Genomic DNA, 25,645 nt, shown 5'->3' on the forward strand with positions numbered 1-25,645 from the left:
CCCCATGATTTCATCACATTTTGAAACATCTGTTCCTCCACCAACAATTGAAGACATTTTTGTTCCTGCAATGCTTCCCGGTTGGCAGTAGTGGCTGGTAAGTCAGTGGTAATGTCAGTGGGGATAGTGGAATTCACTCTGAGTTTTAGTCTGAACTTTTATGGAACTGTCCAAAATGCTAATGTATTTGTTCAAAAGCATCAGGATAGAAATTTCAGAGTTGTGGTACTGCCCCCCCAACACTGATGGTTTGATTTAGCAGCTGTGAAACTTGGCTCTTAGTCTAGAACGGCAAGCTTCTTTTACACTCTTGCTTGCATAAACATGGATACAGGATGTTAAACCCTGAGAATTTGTTTCAGATTTCCTCTTAGCTCTCACCAACATTTTTAGGGTTTAGGTTTTTTCATGTTGGAAAGAATTGATTTCAGACAGAAACAAGCTGATTAATAAGATTAGGGAGTGAACGGCATTTTGGAGAATCAAGGTTGTTCCCATTCAAGGGATTATAGTTGTTTTGTTATTTGCATGAGTGTGTGCATATCCATTTTGCAGGAAAAATTACAAAAAAGGTTGGTGTATGCCCATATATCATGATTATATAAGGTAAGTCATGGCCTCTCACTATACAGTTTAAAAACACCACTATTGCATGCTTCTAGGATATCCATGGGTAATTCAAAGTATTTGAAAATGTCCCCCCCCCACCAACTCCTACATAGCCTCAGTGAGAAACAGAATTGGCCCTACCATTAGGGAGGCTGAAGAGACACACTTCAGGTGATAGATTTTGGGGTACCATTAAAGGGAAGAGAACTGCCAATTACTTAGTCTATTGTTATATTTTTACCATCACAATAGTGCCATCTAGATTTTTTGATTCAGGCTGTGTACACACCAGAGTGCTGATGTGCACATGGGTCAACCAGTTCTCATTTATCGTGTGCGCTTTTGTGTACGTTTATCCACACATGAACACTTTCAGCTGGACTCCATCTCAATGTTTCCTGTCCATGCTAGTGGGCGGTGCTTGATGGGATGTATTAGCATTATATATTATTGTCCTCTCCCTTCAATTAGAAGTTCCACACCCTCTCTGAGTTCTCAAAATCTGAGGTCCATGAGGTATGCATGAAGGTATTTGTTTACCTATGTGGCTGGCCAATTTTAAAAATTTTTTGAAATACAAGTTTTCCAATATACCAGACTTTCACAAAACAATGGATTAAAAATAATATATATGTATGGTGCAGTGCCAGGCCCCACCAGTAACCAGTGGACCATTGTGGGCTACACAGTTATTTATTTACCTGTGTGCTCAGCCAATTTTTGATTACTTTATTTTTGAGATGCAAGATTTCCAATATGCCAAGCTTACATGAAACAGCAGCTTATTTTTTTAAAAAAATGTCACACGCTGCCCTACCAGAGCACCAAGGGATGCCTTGCCAATGGACCTATCATGTCACATCTTACTTGCCTTTTCTCTAAACTAAAAAAGCCCCAAATGCTGCAACCTTTCCCCTATGGAACTTGCTCCCACAAGTGGAAGTGGTGGCCACCAACTTGGATGGCTTTAAAGGAGAATTAGTCAAATTCATGGAGGATAAGGCTATAAATGGCTACTAGCCATGATGGTTATGCTCTGCCTCCATGGCCAGAGACAGTATGCCTCTGAATACCAGTTGCTGGAAACTGCAGGACAGAAAAGTGCTCTTGCACGAGGTCCTGCTTGTGGGCTTCCCATAGGTATCTGGTTGGCCACTGTGAGAGCAGAATACTGGACTAGATGAGCCACTGGTCTGATCCAGCAAGCTCGTCTTATGTTCTTAAATAGGGGGTGTGGTGACAGATGGCACCCAGCAAAAGTAATCACTCACACAATGTGATTTAGCACATCCACACCACAGTTGGGTAATCTGCAATTTTATGTTGTTGTTGTTTCCTCGCCACATTATCTGCAGACTGGGAAAATCCAAATTAAATATGGGAAAAGTGCGGGATGCTACTGTCATGGGCCCCATGGAGAATCTTTGGCAGGATTGGAAGAACCAAGTGTGGGTTAGAGATGTTGTGGAGGGGGCCAGGGAAACACGGGATAAATGTTTTGAGAAACCTGTGGCAGTTCCATGTCTAGTGAGTTAATTGACGTCAGTAACCCCCCTTCGCCTATGGTGGAAAGAAAGGAATCCTCCATGGCAACCAACCCAGACCTAGCTTTTGAACAGATAAAACTCTAAAGAACAGACCGGACTCTTCCAGAGAGATGAAAGTGAGAGTAGTTTTTCAGAGCCTGAAATAAAAATTTCTCCAAGGTTACTCAGAATAGAGAAAATGAGAATTCAGCTAAAGGAATCAGCGTCTCTCCCCAGAAGGCACTTCTGCCTTGTAGCAAAGGCCAGAAAGTGCTAGTTAGCTTGGGCAAATATAGTACCCGCCCACCTCTCTTTTATTTAGAGTATCTGGGTTGTTGTAACAGATCTCCATTGCTCCTTCCATGCCCAGTTTGCACCTGTTCTGTATCCTGATATGCCTTGTATGTTTTGATGCAGCATTTTTACTGACTGCTGGAATAAAGCTCAATGTAAAACCAAGTCTTTGAGTCCTGAGTCTGCTTCTCTAATCAGGAGCCTAGACAGCCACTTGGATGAGGACAATATTGTGTGGACGAGGCAAAAAACATGCATACATGGGATGCATCAAACCCACTGTAAACTGCCGTGCGTACACAGCCTTAGACACCAGAATGTCTAAATTTGCTCTGTGTCTCCGTTTAGCATATGTCACCCATTTCATTACAGTCTTTTAAAAGCAGCACTTCCATTTTGCTGAGTTTCATTTCATCAAGACATTTGTTATTTACACCAGCTAATATCTCTATCACACTTGGTTGCCAATTTTTTTGCCTTCTCAGAAAACCGTGGTGGTGGAAACTAGGAAGCAGTCACTGGCCACAATGACTGATCCAGTTTCAGTCACATAAATCCAAGTTGCCAGAGGTTTCCTCCTCTCCCTCTGTTGTCTCCTTGGTTAGAAAGCTAAAAAAGGAATGAATTTGGGGGAAGGGCTGTAACTCAATGGTAAAGCATCTGCTTTGCATGCAGAACGTCCCCAGTTCAATCCCCACCATCTCCAGCTACAGCTGGAAAGAACCCCTGCCTGAAAACCTGGAAAGCTGTTGCCAGTCTGTGTAAACAATACTGAGCGAGATGGACCAGAAATCTGACTCAGTACACAACAGCTTCCAATGTTTCTTTCTAATGTTTTGGTGGTCATACTGAATGCCATTTAATCAGTACATTCAGCTAGTGATTATGGATTTGAACCTAGGTCTCTAGGTTCAAAATCCAGCAATCTGGATATTGCCACCACATATTTATGACCTTTTCCCTATGCATAGCCATTTAGAATCAGAGTTGGAAGTGACCCCCAAAGGTAATCTAAGTTAAACCCCCTGCTAATGCACGGTCTGCTGTTATAGTAACCCTGATACATGGCATCCAGCCTCTGCTTAAAAGCCTCTAACAAAGGAAAACAGGTTATATCATCAGAAAGTCCTTCTTAATGTTTAGTCAAAATTCCTTTGTAATATTACCCCATTGGTTTGGGTCCTACCCTCTGGAGCAACAGAAAGTAGGACATCTAATTAACACCCAGAAGCCAATATTTCCATATCAAAGGAAAGAAGCATAACCAGCATGCTATCAACAGATAAAGGCACCGTACATAAATAGTTGTCAAATCCTAGTTCAAAGAAAGTGATGCAATCAAAATCCTACCTAAGCATTGGCCCGATGCACGGTCCATCTCAAACCCATTTGAGCATTGTTGCTAAAAAGAGAAAAGAAAAGGGCACTCAGTCAAAGGCAAACTGGATGAACACAGATCAGAAGGAATATAATTCTCCTGTCCACACTTCTGTGCTGAGTCCAGAACTGTAGAGCACATACACAAATCCAGGTACTACTCTAAGATATCAAGGAAAGAACTCACATGTGCCATCCTGCAACTTCTAGGTGGCTAGCCGCGGTCCTAAACACAAAGAATTCTGTGCACTTTTAGAAATAATATTTCAGTTCTATATAGGTGGGTCATGGCCTGGTTTATTCTGCCATTAAATATGCATTTATTAAATTAAAAGTAGAACTGCTGCAAAGTAATCCCAAGGAGTTTAAAACTGTTTTTTTTTAATTGCTCAGACTGTGTTTTGAAGTTTTCTAACATTTTGGTGTCCTTTTAATTTTGAGGTCCTTTTCAGAGGGAAAGACAGAGATGAGAAGGAAAGATACACATCTCAATACATGTTTAAAGCTTCAAAAATAAAAAGCAGCAGCTAATGAGCTTGCTAAAAACTACTGTAGTTCAAACGACCAGGTGGCTCAACTAAATTGTTGGCTTCAGTTTCTCCAGATTCCATTGTGCATCTTCTGGCACACCATTAGAGGATCTTGCTGGGTGAACATGAGGTCTTCAAAAGACCACCCTCTCTTCCCACACTCCAGCATTTACCACTGGCAATGTTCAATTATCCAAATACAGCAATTTCTCATTTAAGATAAAAGCTTATTTAAAGCACATGAAACAAAGATTTTGTTGTTTGGCCACATGCATGCATTCATTTTATGGAAGGGATTTGCTGGGATACAACTAATGTGTTCAGAAAAAATAGTGGTCTTTATATTTACTGTATGTCTCTCCTTTGTTGACTATAGCCAGGGGGTGCCATTTAGAAAGGATAAAAGGCAATCACACCTTTTACCTTATCTTTCAGGCCATGTGTAGTTATTCCTTAGTAATACTTGTATCTCTAGTTATTACACAGTATAAAAGAAAGCCAAAATAAATTTTCAGAACCCAAATTAAGATTGTGTTGTTTTTTTTGGAATCTAATAATAACTATCTAGCAACAGGCTTTTGAATCTTACTGTGAAACTCTCCCCTTCATCTTTGCACCTCCCAAATAAAGCAGCTCCCCAACTATAACATTTAACTCTCAATGTATCTGTCAGCTTTATGACAAGCTGCTTATGTTAAATGAGATATCTGTGTTACCTATATCTATTGTGACATAAATGGTATACAAGGCACTCTGGGAATGGTAGTGGGGTCGGGAGAATTGAGTGCATTTTATTTTTATTAGTTATAATGGTATTGCATCTCAACCAAGGGCAGTGACATTGTTATTAAACCAAGTCTCGCTTCCTGCCTTTGCAGCTGAAGTGAGACATACATACCAGTGAAATGAATGCTGGCTCAACCCTCATTTTCAGTCTTCTCTATGTGCTTCAGGTGGGCTGTTTGCCTTTTTTTATTTTACAAAGCACTGCATGAACACATGCATTTATCAATTAATTGGATGCTTTATATATAATTTTAAAAATGAATAGTCTTTGATTGCAAAATTACTCAGAGAATGGGGGAAAGTGAGATTCTTGACCAGGGCCATTCATCAGCATCAACCTCTGCTTCAGACTTACAAGGAGTTTTAGGCCTTAACCCTAGAGTGGAATAGCTTTGTTTGGACAGCAGAAGCCCCATCTGCGCTATACATTCAAAGCAGTATTCTACCACTTTAAACAGTCATGGCTTTCCCAAAGAACCCTGGGAATTGTAATTTGTTAAGGGTGCTGAGAGTTGTTAGGAGACACCTATTTCCCTCACAGAGCCACAGTTCCCAGGGTAGTTTAATAATCAATCCCTTTTCCCAGGAAACTCTGGGAATTGTAGCTCTGTGAGGGGCAGAGGGACCTCAACGCCAGTAGCAAACTACAGCTCATTGAATTCTTTGGGGGAAGTCATGACTGTTTAAAGTGGTCTAATACCGCTTTAAATGTATAGCGCAGATGGGACCAGAATGCCTATGAGGTTGTTTCTAGAGTGGCCTCACTGCTCTGAAACTGCTGGGTCTCAGGAGAAGTGGAAAGGGCATGTTAGCAGATACATGTATAACCCTACTTTCCCTCCTAGCAACCTACTGTGGAATGAATTGTGGGATCTGGGTTCAAACTGCAGAATGGATGTGGGGGAAGAATGTCAGTGCCCCCCCAAATAGAGTAGTGCCTCATGCCCCCCAGCTCCTACATTGCTTGAAAGGAAGTAGGGTGAAATGGCCTAGTGCCCTACCTCATGGAGGACAGCCCTTTATTTGAAGGTCTGTCAGAGGAGAGTTCTCTATTTGAGGGTCTGTCTGGTCCAAGTCTGGTTTAAAGAACCCTAAGAAGGGAGAGCAGGAGCCTTAAAGTTGCTCATCAACAGTTAGCACTTGAACAAAAGACCGAGCAAGAAACTGGTCACCTGGTCAGTCTTCCCCACCACTGTGAGATGTACTGTTTTTATTCTTATATTCTTATTTAAATTATAGAAAGTATTTCCAAATTTGCATATTATACATATAAAGCAGCATTATACAAATATGTGTTCTTTTTTCCTGGCAATGTGTAGGTAGCCACCATGACATGGACATGGACTGCCTTCAAGTCAATCCCGACTTATGGCGACCATATGAATAGGGCTTTCATGGTAAGCAGTATCCAGAGGGGGTTTACCATTGCCTTCCTCTGAGGCTAAGAGGCAGTATCTGACCCAAGGTCACCCAGTGAGCTTCATGGCTGTGTGGAGATTCGAACCCTCGTCTCCCAGGTCATAGTCCAACACACTAACCCCTGTGTCACCATAGGTAAAGGAAACAACCAGTTAAAGGAGACGAGGGGGGGGGGAGAGAGAAAGGTAGGATTTTTTTCACGGGGCGGTGGGAAGAGGTGAGGAAACAACTCAGGTAGGTATATAATTTAAAGGATGTCTCTAAGGAAGAGAATAAAAGCATACGGAGTCCAATTATGAAGTCAGACACAGGTGAGCATACTAGTCGCCTACAGCAAAGATTTTCCATTGGCCACACCTGGAGGGGGAATGAGTTGATCTGCCTATCGGCTGCAAAATCCCTTTGAAGTGATTAAAAAAAACCACTCAAGCTGATCCCGCCTGGTTTTACAGTAAAAAAGGGTGGGGTTTGACTAGCATCATGTGGCCCCGTTTTCAGAAAAGAGAGGTGGAGACACACTGGAACTGGCACAACACTAAGTGTGTCTCTACCCAGAGTCTCTCAGACTTGTCACTGACTATGAAGTCCTCCGATGCAGGTGTAGGCCTCAGGCTGTGTCACACATGCCCCATCACACGTGCTGCTAAGTACTGATATCCTATGAGGGCAGAAGGCAATGGCTGTTGCTGCTCTCTGCCACAGTCTTCCCTGGAGGTTTGTTTTTACTCCCTCATCTCTGGAATCTCCTCAGTCTCTCTGTGCTGTTTCTGGTTCTCCTCAGAATCTCCCCTCTATCTTCTCAGAGGTCAGGGAACTCTGCAGTCTCATATTTCAGTTCCTCAGGCCAAAGAGGGCTGTGCTACCAGCATCTCCCAGGCAGCTACACTGTACACAGGTTGTTGTTGTTGTTATTTGCATTTCTATCCTGTCCTTCCTCCCAAAGGAGCCTAGGGTAGCAAACAACAAAGCACCGAAACAATACAATTCAAAATAAAGGGTTGTATTCAGTGCAATCGTCCCATTAACGCAGGGATTTCTGCTTGTGTAATGCAACTTCCCCTTCCTCTCTTCCTCCCTTGCACCTTGTCTGTTCTGGGAGTTCGTCCACCCTCCAAAGAAGATGGAGAGGCACAGGGAGCGCATGGGGAGAGGAAGGGGAAGTTCTGTTGTATAAGTGGAAGTCCTTGAGCTAATGAGACTTCATTGGACACAACCCATAATAAATAAAAACATTTAAAAGCATTCGGTTGTATTCAGCTAAGTCCTACTCACTCAGAATAGACCCAATGAAATTAATGAACTTAAGTTGGTCATGTCTATTAACTTTAATGGGTATGCTCTGAGAAGGACAAGCATTGAATACCAGCCATTGTGAACAGCTACAAATGTTAACGGTAGTCTCCTGGGTTTACTTTCATTTCAAAACAAACTCTACTGTCTGGGCTTCATGACCCACAGGTGAACCCTTAAAATTTGGGCCTAAAGTTAAAACTCTTGTGTTTCCCCAGATATTCTAAGGCTAAATGAATGCAATGTAATTGATTCTTTCTTTTGTATCATTAGGAACTATTGTTTTATCAAGAGGGTCTTTGTTAATATTCATCTTTCCTTACAGCTCATGTTACATGTGATTCTGTTCTCCAGGTGCTTGTATAGGAAATAAAATTTTCACCATCTGGTGGTAGGATGGCCAGATGGAAAGAGGACAGGGCTTCTATGCCTTTAATAACTTTGTAGAAGAGGACATTTCAGCAGGTGTAGCTTGTCATGCACCTGAGATTCCCTCCTCTACACAATTGTTTTGGTGCTGATGTCCTGATCTCTTTTTCACCTGGCCTTCCTCTCTGGTAACGGTATACATTACCTCTGTCCAGTGGTGATTGGTGTCCATTGGGACTGGTAGAGTGGAAGGCAGGGACACAACAGTAGGTGGAGCCAGAGCCAATGACAGACGGAGCCAACCAATTCTAGTTTTGTCCTCCATTCTTTTCCCTGCTGAATTTTTACAAGGGCAATACTGAGACTGAGGCTGCAGACACACTAGCTGCATCAAAAGCAGCCAGACAGTTGTCTCTGACTTTGGTTTAAAAGGCGTTTGCCCGTGACTAGACACATCTCCCTTCCCCGCTGCTGATCTCAGACCTTTTAGGACTGCCCACAGAAAAGCGCTGGGCCAATCACTGTCTCTGCCCAAACTACAGCAAAGTATTTTCATTGGACACATCACGGAGCGGCAACAAGTTGATCTACCAAACAGTTTTGATTTCAGCGTCACAGTGATTTCAGAGAGAAACGCACTAGAGCTGCATTTCCCCAGGTTTTGGAGTAAAAAGGGGAGGAATTTGACTAATGTTACGTGTCTCTGACTTCAGAAAACAGAGCTGGAGATGCACTAAAGCCAGCACAACCACGCGTGTATCTCTACCCGAAGAAGAGGAAACTGACAGCCAGCGATACCCCATGGACTGATTTTAAGTACAAAGGCAGACAGGTGTGGCACTGGCTGAGAGCAGACTGAGGTTGGTGGGGCAGTGTCCCCTTGGCCCCGATGGGCCATCCTCACTGCCTCTGCCCTAACTACACTGCCTGTTAGGTCACTGGCTTTAGGACATGATTCTGGTGAAGTAATATGAGGGCTTTCTAAGATATTCTATAATGATCCTGTGTAGGATTTGGGTAGGTCAACACAAAGAACTGGATTACACCAGCTCAGACTATTTGTTTATCTTGTCCACTATTTTATACCCCAGAGGCAGGGAACCTGTGGTCCTTCAGCTGGACTATAGCTTCCAAAATTGCTGATTGGCCATGCTGGCTGGGGCTGAAGGGAGTTGCAGCACAAGAACATCCGCAGGGCCACTGGTTCCCCACCCCTGGTCACCTCTGCATGGTAGCCCATTGGCTGGCAGCAAATCTCAAAAAGAGAGGTCTATCCCATGCGACGTTACCTGATTTCTTAACCTGGAAATACCAGGAAATGAACCTGGGGACTTCTGTGTGCAAACCATGTTACTACCATTGAGCTATGAGGGTATGGGGAAGATGTCCATCTGGAGTTTAATTCTAGATAACAATGCTGGGTTCTTACTAGCCATGAAACATGATTTTCCTAAGTCAGTTAACCAGAACAGCTACTTTTTGCAACTTCTGATTTTTGTTCTTGCAAAACCATATAACATTATCATTACCAAGTTGACAGAGAAAATAAGTCTTGAGCAGATGTTAGGCTCCAGTTTTGTCTGGATCCAAGCCAATAGCGTAATACAAATCAAGTACTGCATTGTTTCCTGGTCCTACTCTGTGCCAGCACACAGTAATAAAATCCATTGGTATAAAAAGTTGAAATATTTCCGACATAACTATATATCTCACCTGTGTCTTCCCACAACTTATAAAGCAGCCAGCCACCATGAAAATGGTCATTATCCTGCAAAAGGAACATAAACCTTGTCATATGCATGCTTATTATGTGATACTGAGACGTCTGTAAACCACCAGTTTTCTGATATGACCCTATTGCACCCAGATCCCATTGTATCCAGAGTTACACCAGAGGAAAGCTTACCTAAGGGTAATTACTATAATTTGGGAACTGGGCTCTCACAACAGGTACACTCATTGCTGCAGTAGCCATTGGGATGATTCAAGGCTCACATGGCAGGGTAACAGAGGTGAAAATCAGACCCTAAATATCCAAAAATTACTTCACTTACTTTAAAATGTGGTATACTAGTCTTCTGGCATTTGATGTCATGGCCCCGTCAGAGGACTCATCAGACGAGGATGACTCGGGAGTAACAGCAGCAGACCCAGAAGGAGAAATGGAGGAAACTCCTGAGAACCCAGCTCCTTCTCCCTCTCAGCTGCAGAGCACCCCAGACACAGCTGAAGCCCTTCTCGAGCTGACAGTGTCGGTGGGGGTGCAGGCAGGGCTGGAGATTCCTTGGTAATTGCCAGGCCATAAGTCCTCAGCCGGCAGCTTGGCTATAAATCTGCCAGGCTAGCAAGGAGGAAGCAAGATAAGGGCAGAGGCCGTTCAAAGCTTACGTGCCAAGCCAGAAATCCAGAAGAGATGTCAGTGAAGGTCCGGGTCTAGTTTGCCGAGAGATCAGTCCAAGTCAAGGTTCAGGGGATAGGAAGACACACAGTGGTCACGCCTGATGTTGTAGTCAGCAACAAGCTGAAGCCAAGGTTTGACTTTTAAGGAGCAGGTTTGTCTGCAGGTGTGAGCCCTCAGCGTTTTGGCCTTAAGTGGACAGCCCTGCCCCTCTTCTGCCTGACCTTCTGTTGTCTACGTTCTGCAGGTGAGGGGGGAGTATCCTGTTGACTGTCTGCATCTGGCTGAAGGGCTTCAGCTGTGTCTGGGGTGCTCTGCAGCTGAGGGGGAGAAGGAGCTGGGTTCTCAGGAGTTTCCTCCATTTCTCCTTCTGGGTCTGCTGCTGTTACTCCCGAGTCATCCTCGTCTGATGAGTCCTCTGACGGGGCCATGACACTTGAGAACATGCTCCACTCATTCTGCTGAGTAGGACTCTGGACTTCTGCCCCAAAGTTCTGCCCTGACCACATCACTGCGGGTGCATCCTCTGAGGATGGATAATGCTGACGTTTCTCTGCATCAGGACTGATTGCATGGCACAGCAAAATGACCCACTCTCAGAAGACCAGGCAAAATGCTCCACTCTTAACAGAAGAATGGAAGACATACCAGAGTAGTGAAACATTCACTGGGTCATAAAAAAGGAAGCCACCTCCGTAGGAAGGTACACTGAGCATCCAGGAGGAACCTGTGATATGTTAAACCTGTAAAATAGCATTGCTGTATCTTTAAGGATCATCTCCTGGTTGTTGGGTCTACAAGTGTGGGGAAATTGTGGCCCTCCAGAGATTGCTGGACTCCAGCTCCCATCAGGCCCAGCTATGATGGGTAGCATAGCCAATGGTCATGGATGATGGGTACTGTAGTACAAAAACATTCAGAGAGCCACAGGTTTCCCACCACTGAATGAGACTTCTGCTACCAGGGAGCTGGAGGTCCGTTTTGTTCTAGTTCATGTTTTATACTTTTGGTCTTCAGTATGAAGCTTCTAATTAACAGAAGCCTTAATTTATTAATTTAATTTTTGCTACCCACTGTTTCCCATGGCACACATCTGTGTCCTGTGTTTATACACGGGATACTCTCTCTCCAAAGGAAAAGGTTATTATTACAATTGACGATTTGCTCTTCCAGATAAAAGATCATGCATGAACTTCTAAAACCTTGGCGAACATCATTGTTATTTTGTCCTCAGAACCAGGAACTACTGAATATTTGAGTTTAAAATATACCCTTCCCTACTTCTTGAAAACCAAATATTAAACATTTGGCTATTATATTTCTATAGAGATCTCTCTCTTTCAACATAAATGTCTAGAACTTCAGTTCATAGTAGTATACTTATGTGATCTACTTTTCCAGGAAAACAACCTGTCTGTGTTGGAATTGCTTTTTAATATGTTTTTAATTTTTTTAAAAAAAGAACATATATTTAAAGATGTTTTGTTTTAATATGTTTTTAAAGATGTTTTGTTGTAATATATTTTAAAGTCTGCTTTTATGATGTTTGAGAGTGTTTTTAGTGCTGTTGCTTCCCGCCCTGGGCTCCTACTGGGAGGAAGGGCAGGATATAAATCTAATAAATAAATAAATAAAATATACATTAGCAGACACAATCCATCAGGTTGTTCTGTACAAGTCCCATTGAAATTAGATGTATAACAGTGTGGTTGTTCAATTGTGCTTATGCAAAGGAGCTTTTTGAATATTGCACCTTTATGAATATAGATACCGATCTCTATGTATCAGGTGCATTTGTAGGGGAATGACAAACTGCTCTATAATCTAATTTAAAACATTTTTAGGCCAATATTTTTAGAAATGTTTCCCCACTGCCGCTCTCAGAGTTTATAATTCCCATTGCACATGTGGATGCAAACAATGTTTTTCCTCTGCATAATATAGAGGTGGCAGGCAATGCTGTTTGCAATTCTGACAGCAACTTCTCAATCCCATCAGAACAAGATTCAGAAATAAAGCCCAAAAATATTAAGCAAAGCCCTCAGCTGGGATCTACATATCCTATGCAGGCAGATGTTTGTTTTCTTGCCAGGCTTTTTAGTCACAGAAAACTAGACTCGTTCTCCAGAGGCGCTGCCTAGAATTGGATCCAATATATTTTGAAGTGCTATTTCATCCATCGTTTAACACTGAACTTCATCTATGGATCTCCTGAAAGCTTTCCAGAGAGGTAGTACAACTTCAGAAGTGCACACTGTATACCCAAGTGTTGATTAATGCTATAGTGCAAGTAGAAGGAAATGAAGCTGTTGCTCATATTTCACAGCAGTAGCCCTGGGTTTGCCACTGAGTATACATTCCACTGGGAGCTGGGCAATCCAGGCTCTCTGATGAGCATAGCTGTAATGACACACCTGTTTGCAAGCACATATTGGTTACATTCACACATTAAAATATGTGTTCATGTGCAAACATAACATAGGAAGACCCATGCTGAGCCAGACCCAAGTCCATCTAGCCATGTATCCTGTCTTCCACAATGGCCAACCTGATGCATCTACAGAGCCCGCAAGTAGAGTGTGAAGGCAAAATCTCTCCCTCGCTGTTGCAACTGGTATTCAGAAGCTTCTTGCCTCAACTTGGAGGTTCCATTTAGCCACTGATAGACCTATCCTGCCTAAATGGCTCTCAGACAGCACTGTTGCTATATATGCAAAGCGCTACATTTACAGCGCTGCAAGTTGACACTTTTTGGGGTCAGGGGGAGGAAGTTTCAGAGGCACCAGGCGGTGAACAACTGAAACATTAAGGTGTTGGCTTAATTCCTAGCTGCATGCCTGACCTGCTTGCACATATCCTTCACCTCTTGCTTCCCTCTATCACCCTTGTCTTTCAAAATTTAGATTGTAAACTCCTTGGGGCAGGGACCTGAGTTTTTAGTTTAGGCTACTCCATAGGGAGAGCAATATCAAAATCATCATCAACAAATTCCTGTAAGTTCTATGTCTTTTCAGTGTCATGACTTGTTCGTGTGTGTGTTTTTTTAAAGGTTCCTGATTTGTTTTTGTAAGAAGTCTATCTGCAATCATCTCATCAAGACACCTAATCTCAAGAGATCTCTGAACAAAATTTCCAGAGAGAGAGAGAGATTGGCTAGCCGGCAGATGTAATAGTGTAATTTAAATGCATGCATACACACCCCTACCTTCCACAGCAGTTAACTGATACTGAACTTTAAATCAATAATTCTTTATACATGTTTGCACAGGGGAAAAACACTTTTTAAGTTTCACACTTTCTATTAAGTTATTAGAGTAATCAAGGGCAGAATACAGTGCAAGAGATACTGATAGATATTACATATACCTAATGCTAAAGAACCGGCTGTTTCCTCCCTCCCCCTCCTGTTAGTTTACAGACAGTTTTAAGCAAGTGCGATAGGATAAGAAACCTCAGCTATTCACTGAGGTTTGCATTCAGTAAACAGTAAAAAAAAATAATTTATTGCACAGGTCCTACCTTTTTAATCCTGTCATGTCCAAAACTGAAGCAGAAAGGGGTGGGGGAAATAGTGCGTGCACAGCTGAACAGCTTAAAAAATAGTTCTGTACATTAATTTTTGTGCTACAACGTTAGCTTTGCCATCATTTATATTCCAGAGAATGAAAGACCCAAATCATAGAGAAATAGAGGGAGAGAGACAAGACAGAGAGGGAAGGAAGGAGGAGGAGGGAGGGAAGGAAGGAGGGGAGAAGAGTGAAAGGAGAAGGAGAGCTCTGCTCCTCCTCAGACACTGGAGAGAATACAGCAAAAGCACCTGGTTTTGCTTAGTTCTCTTCGGTAATTCCGCATTAAACCGATTGGAGGAGGAATGTTAAAAATGAACACTTCATTTTCTAAGTATGTTAAACAATGCAAATGGGAGGCCTCAGTCTGGGGACAGCTGTTTTAGATTAGAGAGCTCACCAACTGGCTAGACTCCTCACAACACTCCTAAGAAGCCTGCCAGGATTAAAAACAAAAAAACGCTCACATTTTGAAGGGAAGCCTTTCCCGCTACAAATGTTACAGAGGAACGTGCCGCAGGAGAGGCATTGGCATTGGCATGGGGCAGACGGAAAGCCTTTTGTCGAGAAACGGGCAGACGGGCAGAAGAAGAGTGTCAAGTACAATGCAAATAGCAGGGGCCTTCCTCAAGAGCAATCTTGCTTTGGTTTTATAATGTTTTAATTATTTTATTGTTTCATTTTATGTATGGTTTGTTTTTATGTACGCCATTTAGAAATGCAAATCAGTGGTATACAAAATTTTAAATAAATAATTTAAATGCCCCATTATCTTATCCCCCCTGCTAAACCATTTGTTGTCTACCGTATATACCAAAAAGAGCTTCAGGCATCCGGTAGACAAGGCGCTATATCAATGCAAGTATTTCTCACAGTAGACTCACTGAAGTTAACAGGCATGACTATCTTATGTTCATTAATTTCAGTGGGTAAGTAGAATTCAGATGAATACAACCCAAGAGGAATTTAACTTCATGAGAACTGCCACTACAATAATTATGAGATTTTTTAAAATGCATTAAAAAAGCCAACACAGTAAACTTTTCCAGAGGAGCAAATCTGATGTGAAATGTAGGTATCCACATCTTAGATCCCCACCTGACCCCACCCTGGTAACACTGTGGTGGAGGCTGCATTTTATCAACATGGATAGCCATTGGTCTTTTGAAGCAGTTTTGTTTCAAGGTTCACATTACATGACTGATGGGCAATCCTCTAACCGAGCAATTCCAAAATGGAAGGTCCCATCAATCCAGTAGAATATTTTTGTGCAAGACTTATTATTGGGTTCTACAACAAGGCTCTTACCATATATGGAGTGAGAAATGCCAGACGTCCAAGCTGGATTTAGAAAGGGAAGAAGGCACCCGAGATCATATTGCAAACATACGTTGGGTAATGGAACGGACCAATGAATTTCACAAGGAAAGCACCCTGTGCTTTATAGTTTACAGCAAAGCCTTTGATTGTGTAGATCATAAAAACTGTGGAATGCTTTAAAAGAAATGGAGGTGCCACACCATCTGATTGTCCTGATGCGGAACCTATACTCTGGACAAGAGGCTACTGTAAGGACAGAATATGGAGAAACCGATTGGTTCCCCATCGGAAAGGGTGTGATGGATATATTTTATCGCCCTATTTGTTTAATCTATACGTAGAACATATCATACGAAAAGAGGGATTGGGCCAAGATGAAGGAGGAGTGAAAATTGGAGGGAGAAATATCAATAATTTAAGATATGCAGACAATACCATACTACTAGCAGAAACCAGTAATGATTTTAAACGAATGCTGATGAAAGTTCAAGAGGAAAGCACAAAAGCAGGACTACAGCTGAATAAAGTAATGACAACAGAAGATTTATCAGAAATCAGAAGAAGGTTAGGTCTGGGGAGGGCACCTATCATCATCATCATCACCACCACCACTGTTTATTTGTATGCCACCTTTCCATAACTATTTATGCACAAGGCAGGTCACAACATGAACAGAAAAAAGTTACACAACTTACTGTAAGAAATAAATTCCAATGGCCAATAACTTAACAAAGACATCTTAAAAAATACAATAAATTAATACATCCTTATAATTCCTAATAAAATCCAACAATAAAATACAGAAGCATAATCCCAATAACAGCAAAACAAAAAACCGACCATCAGAAATTAAACTTTTACCCAAACAGAAGCCCCTAAACAACACCCCACACTCAAGGTGGTCTCTGACATCTTCAGGTAGTGATAACTTTTACAGCTGCAGTCAGTCAAGGCCCCACCCTTCCAGGCCAGGTGGAAAGAGGCCAGCAAGCACGGAGAGGGTCTTACAGCCAAGATGGTCTCTATGAGAACTAGAAAAGGTCCTCAAATGCAAAGTTTTATTCAGGATTATTCAGACCATGGTATTTCTGATCTCTGTGTATGGATGTGAAAGTTGGACAGTGAAAAAAGTGATAAGAGAAAAATCAACACATTTTAAATGTAATGTTGGAGAGCTTTGCGGATACCATGGACCGCGAAAAAGACAATTAATTGGGTATTGGAACAAATTAATCCAGAACTATCACTAGAAGCTAAAATGATGAAACAGAGATTATCATACTTTGGACCAGAGCTTGGAAAAGTTACTTTTTTGAACTACAGCTCCCATCAGCCCCAGCCAGCATGGCCACTGGATTGGGCTGATGGGAGTTTTAGTTTAAAAAAGTAACTTTTCCAAGCTCTGCTTTGGACACATAATGAGAAGACATGATTAATTAGAAAAGACAATAATGCTGGGAAAAACAGTAGAAAAAGAGGATGACCAAACAAGAGACGGATTGATTCCATAAAGGAAGCCACAGACCTGAACTTACAAGATCTGAACAGGGTGGTTCATGACAGATTCTCTTGTAGGTTGCTGATTCATAGAGTCACCAAAAGTCATAATCAACTTGAAGGCACATAACAATAACAACGATTGGGTTACCAGGTTGATTAAACTGGGGTGTATGAATCATATCATAGAATTGTAGACTTGGAAGGGGCCTAAAAGGCCATCAAGTCCAACCCCCTGCTCAATGCAGGAATCCAAATTGAAGCATACCCAACAAGTGACTGTCCCAATGCCTCTTGAACATCTCCAGTATTGGTGATCCCACCACTTGATGCCATTGTCGTACCACTCTAACAGTTAGGAAACTTTTCCTGATGTTCAGTCGAAATCTGGCTTCCTGTAACATGAGAACATTATTCCATGTCCTGCACTCTGGATGACCAAGAAGAGATCCTGGCCCTCCTCTGTGTGGCAACTTTTCAAGTACTTGAACAGTGCTATCATATCTCCCCTCAGTCCTCTTCTGAAGGCTAAACATGCCCAGTTCTTTCAGTCTCTCCTCATAGGGCTGTGATTTTATTCCCCTGATCATCCTCATTGCCCTCGTCTGAACCTATTCCAGTTTGTCTGGATCCTTCGTAAGGTGTGGTGTCCAGAACTGGACACAATACTAAAGATGAGGCCTAACCAGTGCCGAATAGAGGAGAACCAATACTTCACATGTTTTGGAAACTATACTTTTGTTAATGGAGCCTAAAATAGCATTTACCTTTTTTGACCCACATCACACTGTTGGCTCATATTCAGCTTGTGATCAACAACAATCCCAATATCCTTCTTGCATGTCGTATTGTTGAGCCAAGTATCTCCCATCTTATAACTGCGCATTTGGTTTCTTTCTCCTAGGTGTAGGACTTTACACTTATGCCTGTTAAATTTTATTCTGTTGTTTTCAGCCCAATACTCCAGCCTATCAAGATCCATTTGAATTTTGTTTCTGTCTTCCAAGGTATTAGCTATCCCTTCCAATTTTATATCATTTTCATATTTGACAAGTATTCCCTCACCTCCTCATCCAAGTCATTAATACAAATGTTGAAGAGTACTGGGCCCAGGACCGAGTACTGCAGTACCCCGCTCATTACCTCCCCCCAGTTTGAGAATAAACCATTGATAAGCAGTCTTTGAGTATGATTCTGAAGCCAACTGTGGATCCACCTGATAGTTGTTCCATCCAGCCCACATTTAGCTAGCTTGCTAATCAGAGTATCATGGGGCAGTTTGTCAAAAGCTTTGCTGAAGTCGAGATATATTATGTCCACGGCATTCCCACAGTCTACCAGGGAGGTTGTTGTTGTTATGTGCCTTCAAGTCGACTACGACTTATGGCAGCCCTATGAATCAGTGACCTCCAAGAGCATCTGTCATAAACCACCCTGTTCAGATCTTGTAAGTTCAGGTCTGTGGCTTCCTTTATAGAATCAATCCATCTCTTGTTTGACCTTCCTCTTTTTCTACTTCCTTCTGTTTTTCCAAGCATTATTATCTTTTCTAATGAATCATGTCTTCTCATTATGTGTCCAAAGTATGATAACCTCAGTTTCATCATTTTAGCTTCTAGTGATAGTTCTGGTTTAATTTGTTCTAACACCCAATTATTTGTCTTTTTTGCAGGCCATGGTATCCGCAAAGCTCTTCTCCAACACCACATTTCAAATGTGTTGATTTTTCTCTTATCAGCTTTTTTCACTGTCCATCTTTCACATCCATACATAGAGATCAGAAATACCATGGTCTGAATGATTCTGACTTTAGTGTTCAGCGATACATCTTTACATTTGAGGACCTTTCCTAGTTCTCTCACAGCTGCCCTCCCCAGTCCTAGCCTTCTTCTGATTTCTTGACATTGTCTCCATTTTGGTTAATGATTGTGCCAAGGTATTGATAATCCTTGACAAGTTCAATGTCCTCATTGTCAACTGTAAAGTTGCATAAATCTTCTGTTGTCATTTCTTTAGTCTTTTTGACGTTCAGCTGTAGTCCTGCTTTTGTGCTTTCCTCTTTAACTTTCATCAGCATTTGTTTCAAATCATTACTGGTTTCTGCTAGTAGTATGGTATTGTCTGCATATCTTACATTATTGATATTTCTCCCTCCAATTTTTACAGCTCCTTCTTCTTGGTCCAATCCTATTTTCCGTATGATATGTTCTGCATATAGATTAAATAAATAGGGTGATAAAATACACCTGTCTCACACCATTTCCGATGGGGAACCAATCGGTTTCTCCATATTCTGTCCTTACAGTAGCCTCTTGTGCACAGTATAGGTTGCGCATCAGGACAATCAGATGGTTTGGCACCCCCATTTCTTTTAAAGCATTCCATAGTTTTTCATGATCTACACAGTCAAAGGCTTTGCTGTAATCTATAAAGCACAGGGTGATTTTCTTCTGAAATTCTTTGGTCCGTTCCATTGTCCAATGTATGTTTGCGATATGATCTCTGGTACCTCTTCCCTTTCTAAATCCAGCTTGGATGTCTGGCATTTCTCGCTCCATATATGGCAAGAGCCTTTGTTGTAGAATCTTGAGCATTACTTTACTTGCATGGGATATTAAGGCAATAGTTCGATAATTACTGCATTCTCTGGGATCCCCTTTCTTTGGAATTGGGAAGTAGATTAAACACCCAGTCTGCGGGCCATTGTTTAGTTTTCCATATTTCTTGACAGATTTTAGTCAAAATTTGGACTGATTCAGTCTCAGTAGCTTGTAGCAACTCTATTGGTATGCCATCTATTCCTGGTGATTTGTTTCTTCCAAGTATCTTAAGAGCAGCTTTCACCTCGCATTCTAAAATTTCTGGTTCTTCATCATATGGTTCCTCCGTGAATGAATCTGTCATCCTTGCATCTCTTTTATAGAGTTCTTCAGTGTATTGCTTCCATCTTCCTTTTATTTCATCTCGGTTAGTGGGTGTGTTCCCCTGTTGATTGTTCAAAATCCCTACTCTTGGTTTAAATTTCCCTTTCATTTCTCTAATCTTTTGGAACACGGCTCTTGTTCTACCCTTTTTGTTGTCCTCTTCTATTTCTATACGGTAACTATTGTAATAGTTCTCTTTGTCCCTACATACTAGTCGCTGTATTGTTGCATTTAGGGTTCTGACTGTTTTCTATCTCTTTTTGCTTTTGCTTTCCGTCTCTAACCATTTGAAGTGTTTCTTCAGTCATCCATTGAGGTCTTTCTCTCTTTTTAACTAGAGGTATTGTCTTTTTGCATTTTTCTCTGATAATATCTCTGACTTCATTCCATAGTTCTTCTGGTTCTCTGTCAACTAAGTTTAAAGCCTCAAACCTGTTCCTTATTTGATCTTTATATTCTTCTGGGATGTTATTTAAACTGTATTTTGGTATTATGATTGCTTTGTTGTTGTTCTTTAGCTTTACTCTGATTTTCGATACAATCAGTTCATGATCTGTACCGCAGTCTGCTCCTGGTCTTGTTTTCGCAGAAAGTATGGAACTTCTCCATCTTCTGCTACCAATTATATAATCAATTTGATTCCTATATTGACCATTTGGTGATGTCCATGTGTATAGTCTTTTCGGTTGTTCAAAAAATGTGTTAGCAAGAAACAAATTATTGGCTTCACAGAATTCAATAAGTCTTTCACCTGCTTTATTTCTGTCTCCTAGGCCCCATTTCCCCACAATTCCTAATTCTTCTCTGTTCCCTACTTTTGCATTCCAATCCCCCATGATTATCATCACATCTTGTTTTGGTGTGTGATCAATTTCTTCCTGTACTTCTGCGTAAAATCTCTCCAATTCCTCTTCTTCTGCATTTGCCGTCGGAGCATAGACTTGGTTGATGGTTATGTTGATAGGTTTCCCATTTATTGATATCACTCGCTCAGACCTTGCGCTGTAGCTCCTAATTGCTTTTGCTACATCATTTGCCACTATTAAAGCATCCCCGTTTCTTCTTGATTTCTCATTTCCTGCGTAAAATATTTTGTAGTTGCCTGATTGGAAATGTCCCATTCCCGTCCATTTTAGTTTGCTCATGCCAAGTATTGTAATGTTGATGCGTTCCATTTCTTGCTTGACAATTTCTAACTTTCCCTGGTTCATGCTTCTCACATTCCATGTTCCTATTGTGTGTGTCGTACAACTCCGGACTCTCCTTTCACATCTATGTGCATCAGCCTCTGGGCTTCCTTTCAGCTTTGACCCAGCTGCATCATTAGTCACAGCGCTACTCGTACTTGTCCTTTGTTACCCAATTTTAAAAAATGAGGTTAGTCTGGCAGCTCTCTATGTTCCTAGAAACACAACATTCACTAGTATTCAAATCACTAAATCCATTCCAGCCTTGCTATATTTATTTCTTTATAGAGGCTGTGCTTCTTCTACAGAGAAGGGCTCTATATTTTAAGTTCTCAATCTAATAGATATACCTGTCACCAGGGCCGGCTCTAGGCATGCCGGGGCCCTTGGGCATCAGCTTGCACGCACACACAAGCAGGATGACGCACACACAAGGGGATGACGCCTCTGCCGCCATCTTTGTTGATGGCATGCGTGCGTGCTACGCGCATGCATCTCTGCCATCAACTAAGATGGCGGCAGAGGCTTCAGTACCTTAAGGAAACTGCGGCCACTATCTTCGTTAAGTGCAATGGTAAAAGACAGGACAGGGGGGCCGTGGATCACGGAAGGGGAGCAGAGGGGCAGCTGAGGGACCCCCCGTAGCTCCAGGGGCCCTCAGGCCAGTGCCTCACCTGGCTGCCCTTTAGAACTGGCCCTGCCTTTCACACATCCCCCGCAGAGAATGAAATCTTAAGCCATAAGACAATGGAACCAATTACCTAGAGAGTGGTACTAAAGCTGTGGTACACTCTTCCAGCAGAAATTTGGCAGGCATCTTTGCTTCTGACTTTCAGGTGCCTCTTGACTTTTTATGCTGACAGGCCTTTGCAGCTGTTCAATTTTTATTTTGGTTAGCCAATCATCTTAATGATTTACCTGTACAAAACACATATTTTAAAATGGTGTTTTATGTTTTAGCATTGTAAACTGCTCTGATATTTTGTGATATAGTGGTACAGAAACACTTTTATAAATATAAATAATAAGTAAGCTTTGTAAGTTTAAAAAATGTCTGAAATTCTAATAAAGTAGAAGAGATCCTGTACACCTATATAACTCCTCATTAATCAAATTATATACAGTCACCAGATAGAAATCCTTTATAAATGTAATTATTTTGGAAGCCTTAAAATTGTTGGCAAACCTTTTAATAGCAGCAGAAACTTGTTTGGCTCTGTATTGGAATTAATTACACACTACTCAAATCTCTGAATTGTGTGGGTTTTTTAAAAGGAAAATACCACTATCAGTGAAATTAAGATACCACTAAAGGTCAAGATAAGGTACACAAAAGTTAACAGAAAATTCCTTTTTATGTATTTTTTGGGGGGAAATCATAATTTGTCCATAGGCTTCTTGGCTTATGATTTCATGAGTTTGAACAATGAAAACGGATGTTTTCAAATCATTTTTATTCTTAATTCTCATTCTTAATTATCTTACATTTCTTTATTTTGTGTAATATCTCCTAATAAGACAGCACTTTAACCTTAATATATATAATTTTGTAAATATGTATTAATGTTTAAAAAAAGAGAGAAAGATTTAACAATGGACAGTAATAATCATTTACTCAACTGACCAGATCCATTAATGACATAAGTGAACTGTGCTACTGTTTCTCTGTCCCTACTCTTTAGTAATTACTGTGCCACTCAGTAGTATGTTCCAGTTACTCTGGATAGCAAAAGCATTCTCATAAGTAGTACTGATTGAAGATTTTGAAGCTTTAACTGTAGAAAAGTCTGCTTCTGTGTGTAACCCTTCATTAAATCATCTAAGATTTGACATTTTTGGCTGATGTAAACTGCCGGTGCAAGAGTAATAATTAATTAATTTTAAAAACTAGCCACTGCTTGTTTTTGTTCATCATAACATTAGCAATGTACCCATATCCTTTTAAAATTCAGTATTCCAGAAGTTCAGGGATAAATGCAAATTGAATGGATTTTTAGATAAGAAACTGTACTGTCTCTGCTTAAATAGTAAGCCAAGACTCATTTATTTCAGTGGTCAGATTGAAGCAACTTTAACGGTTTCTAGCCCATCTTATCCACGATTCCCACGCCGGCTGAACTCTGTGGCTGCTGAATGCAATCTAAATTATTATAATTGTTCTGCAGTATTTTTCTAAGATACACAAATACTGACCACTCTTTGGCTTATCCTATGATACCTATCCCAAATACCATCTGTGTGCAAATGGCATAGCTGGGAGTTCTTTTGATAATAAGACACCAGTCTACACATACCTGGCCTATGTACTGCTTGTGGGGGTGGGGATCTGATGCAATCCCATATGCTTCAACTCTCCTCATCATTTGAACCCTGCCTCTTGCAAACAACTGTCTCCTTTTTGTGCTTTGGATAGATTGTGGGGTTGCCTTGTGCATCCAAGCTGCTAGATATAAAATCTTAAAAATATATAATCTGAGTTGGGAGCAGGTTCATTATACAGCCATGAGAGTGGCTGTATACTATAGTCAGCAGAGACTTTTTACATTCCGCAATGTTAAATTGAAAATACCCCCATGCCATTCTGATGCTTCCCATAAGCTCATTTAAAAACAAAACTTTACAAAATTTATAGTCCTGAACTCAGAAACACTTGCTTAACAACCTTCTAAATTTTTCATGGTGATACACAAAACAGTCAGAGAGACTCGAGAGTTCAAAGTGTAAAAAGAGAGAGAGAGAAAACAGACCACTTTTGGACTTTTTTCTGTCAGGGTTCTCAGGGCTCCTGCTGGGAGTAATGGCGGGATACTAATTAATTAATTAAATAAATAAACTGTTGAAATTCATTAAAAATCTGCCATGTTCACAGAGTGCCTGTAATCCTATTACTGACCTTGCCCCATACTCTGACCTTCATCTTCTGCAGGTTAAAAGTTTAAAAAATGCCTGGCTGATTTTTAATTAATTTAAGAAATTTAACATTGAATGCAAGGATAAGGCATGGTCAGTAAGAACCAATTGTCAGTATTCTAAGAGCCAGACTCACAGCTGCTGGGCTTGCCTAATCAGAGGGCCACACCCACCCTAGACCTTTATTTAATTTAAGACAGTCATGGCTTCCCCCAAAGTATCCTGGGAAGTGTAGTTTGTGAAGGGTGCTGAGAGGAGACTCCTGTTCCCGACAGAGCTCCAGTGTCCAGAGTGGTTGAACAGTCCGCTGCTCTGACTGAAGCTCTGTGAGGGGAACAGGACATCTCCTAGCAACTCTCAGCACCCTTCGCTAACTACACTTCTCAGGATTCTTAGGGAGGAGCCATGAATGTCTAAGGTGAAATAAAGGTCTGGTGTGGATGTGGCCAGGGACAGCTTTGGTTTAAAATTGGGTGGGAGACTATACGTATCTGTTCTAGAATAAAAAGGTGGGGGAAATGTTTTCCTTGTTTCCCTTCCTGCCCCTCCCCCAGGTCAGTTTCACCTATCCTAAGCATGATTGCACAGGAGTAAATCCCACTAAACAAACATGCAAATGATCAAACCTGCCTTCTCCTCTTCCTCCCTCGTAGCCCCTCCCTCTTGCCCCTTCTCTCCCCCTCCCTTCCCCTCTCCCATCCCCTTCCAGTTCCCTCCTTCCCCCTCCCCCCTCCTCCTCCTCCCCCATGGTCAGTTTTACCTATCCTAGGACTATGACCTGGGAGACAAGGGTTCAAATCCCCACACAGCCATGAAGCTCACTGGGTGAGCTTGGGCCAGTCACTGCCTCTCAGCCTCAGAGGAAGGCAATGGTGAAGCTGAATGTTGGAAGATTCAGGACAGACAAAAGGAAGTACTTCTTTACTCAGCGCTTAGTTAAACTATGGAATTTGCTCCCACAAGATGCAGTAATGGCCACCAGCTTGGATGGCTTTAAAAGAAGATTAGACAAATTCATGGAGGACAGGGCTATCAATGGCTACTAGCCATGATGGCTGTGCTCTGCCACCCTAGTCAGAGGCAGCATGCTTCTGAAAACCAGTTGCCGGAAGCCTCAGGAGGGGAGAGTGTTCTTGCACTCGGGTCCTGCTTGCGGGCTTCCCCCAGGCACCTGGTAGGCCACTGTGAGAACAGGATGCTGGACTAGATGGGCCACTGGCCTGATCCAGCAGGCTCTTCTTATGTTCTTATGTTCTTAATGGTAAACCACCACTGAATACCACTTACCTTGAAAATCCTATTCATAGGGTCGCCATAAGCTGGAATCGACTTGAAGGCAGTTCATTTCATTTTCAAGCATGATTGCATGGGAGTAAATCCCATTGAAGTCAATAAGCATGCAAATGATTAAACCTGCTCTCCCATCACCTCCCTTTCCCCCCTTCCTTCACCTCTCCCCTCCCCACCCCATCCTCTCCTCCCTCTATCCTCCTTCTGCTCCCCTCTCCCCCCTCCTTCCCTCTACTCTCTCCTCCCCCATGGTCAGTTTTACCTATCCTAGCCATGATTGCACAGGAGACCTGCCTTTCCCCTCCTCTCCCTTCTTCCTCTCTCCTCCTCCCCTGCCCACTCCAAGTCTCCCT

At 41.8% G+C, this 25,645-nt stretch overlaps 1 protein-coding gene across 1 annotated transcript in view; it reads right to left on the bottom strand.

The window, feature by feature from the left end:
• Positions 1 to 14,523, bottom strand: part of FBLN5 (fibulin 5) — a 111,147-nt gene extending 96,624 nt beyond the window's left edge. Inside the window, exons 1-3 of the mRNA XM_061611970.1 lie at positions 14,118 to 14,523; positions 9,914 to 9,968; positions 3,780 to 3,831 (exon numbers count right to left, since the gene is read on the bottom strand). Of these exons, the coding sequence (XP_061467954.1) occupies positions 3,780 to 3,831; positions 9,914 to 9,968; positions 14,118 to 14,134 (124 nt within the window). The 5' untranslated portion in view covers positions 14,135 to 14,523. The remainder of the gene's footprint in view (positions 1 to 3,779; positions 3,832 to 9,913; positions 9,969 to 14,117) is intronic.
• Positions 14,524 to 25,645: the final 11,122 nt, after the last annotated feature.

The sequence above is a fragment of the Rhineura floridana genome, chromosome 2, assembly GCF_030035675.1.
Source record: "Rhineura floridana isolate rRhiFlo1 chromosome 2, rRhiFlo1.hap2, whole genome shotgun sequence".
Lineage (NCBI taxonomy): Eukaryota > Metazoa > Chordata > Lepidosauria > Squamata > Rhineuridae > Rhineura > Rhineura floridana.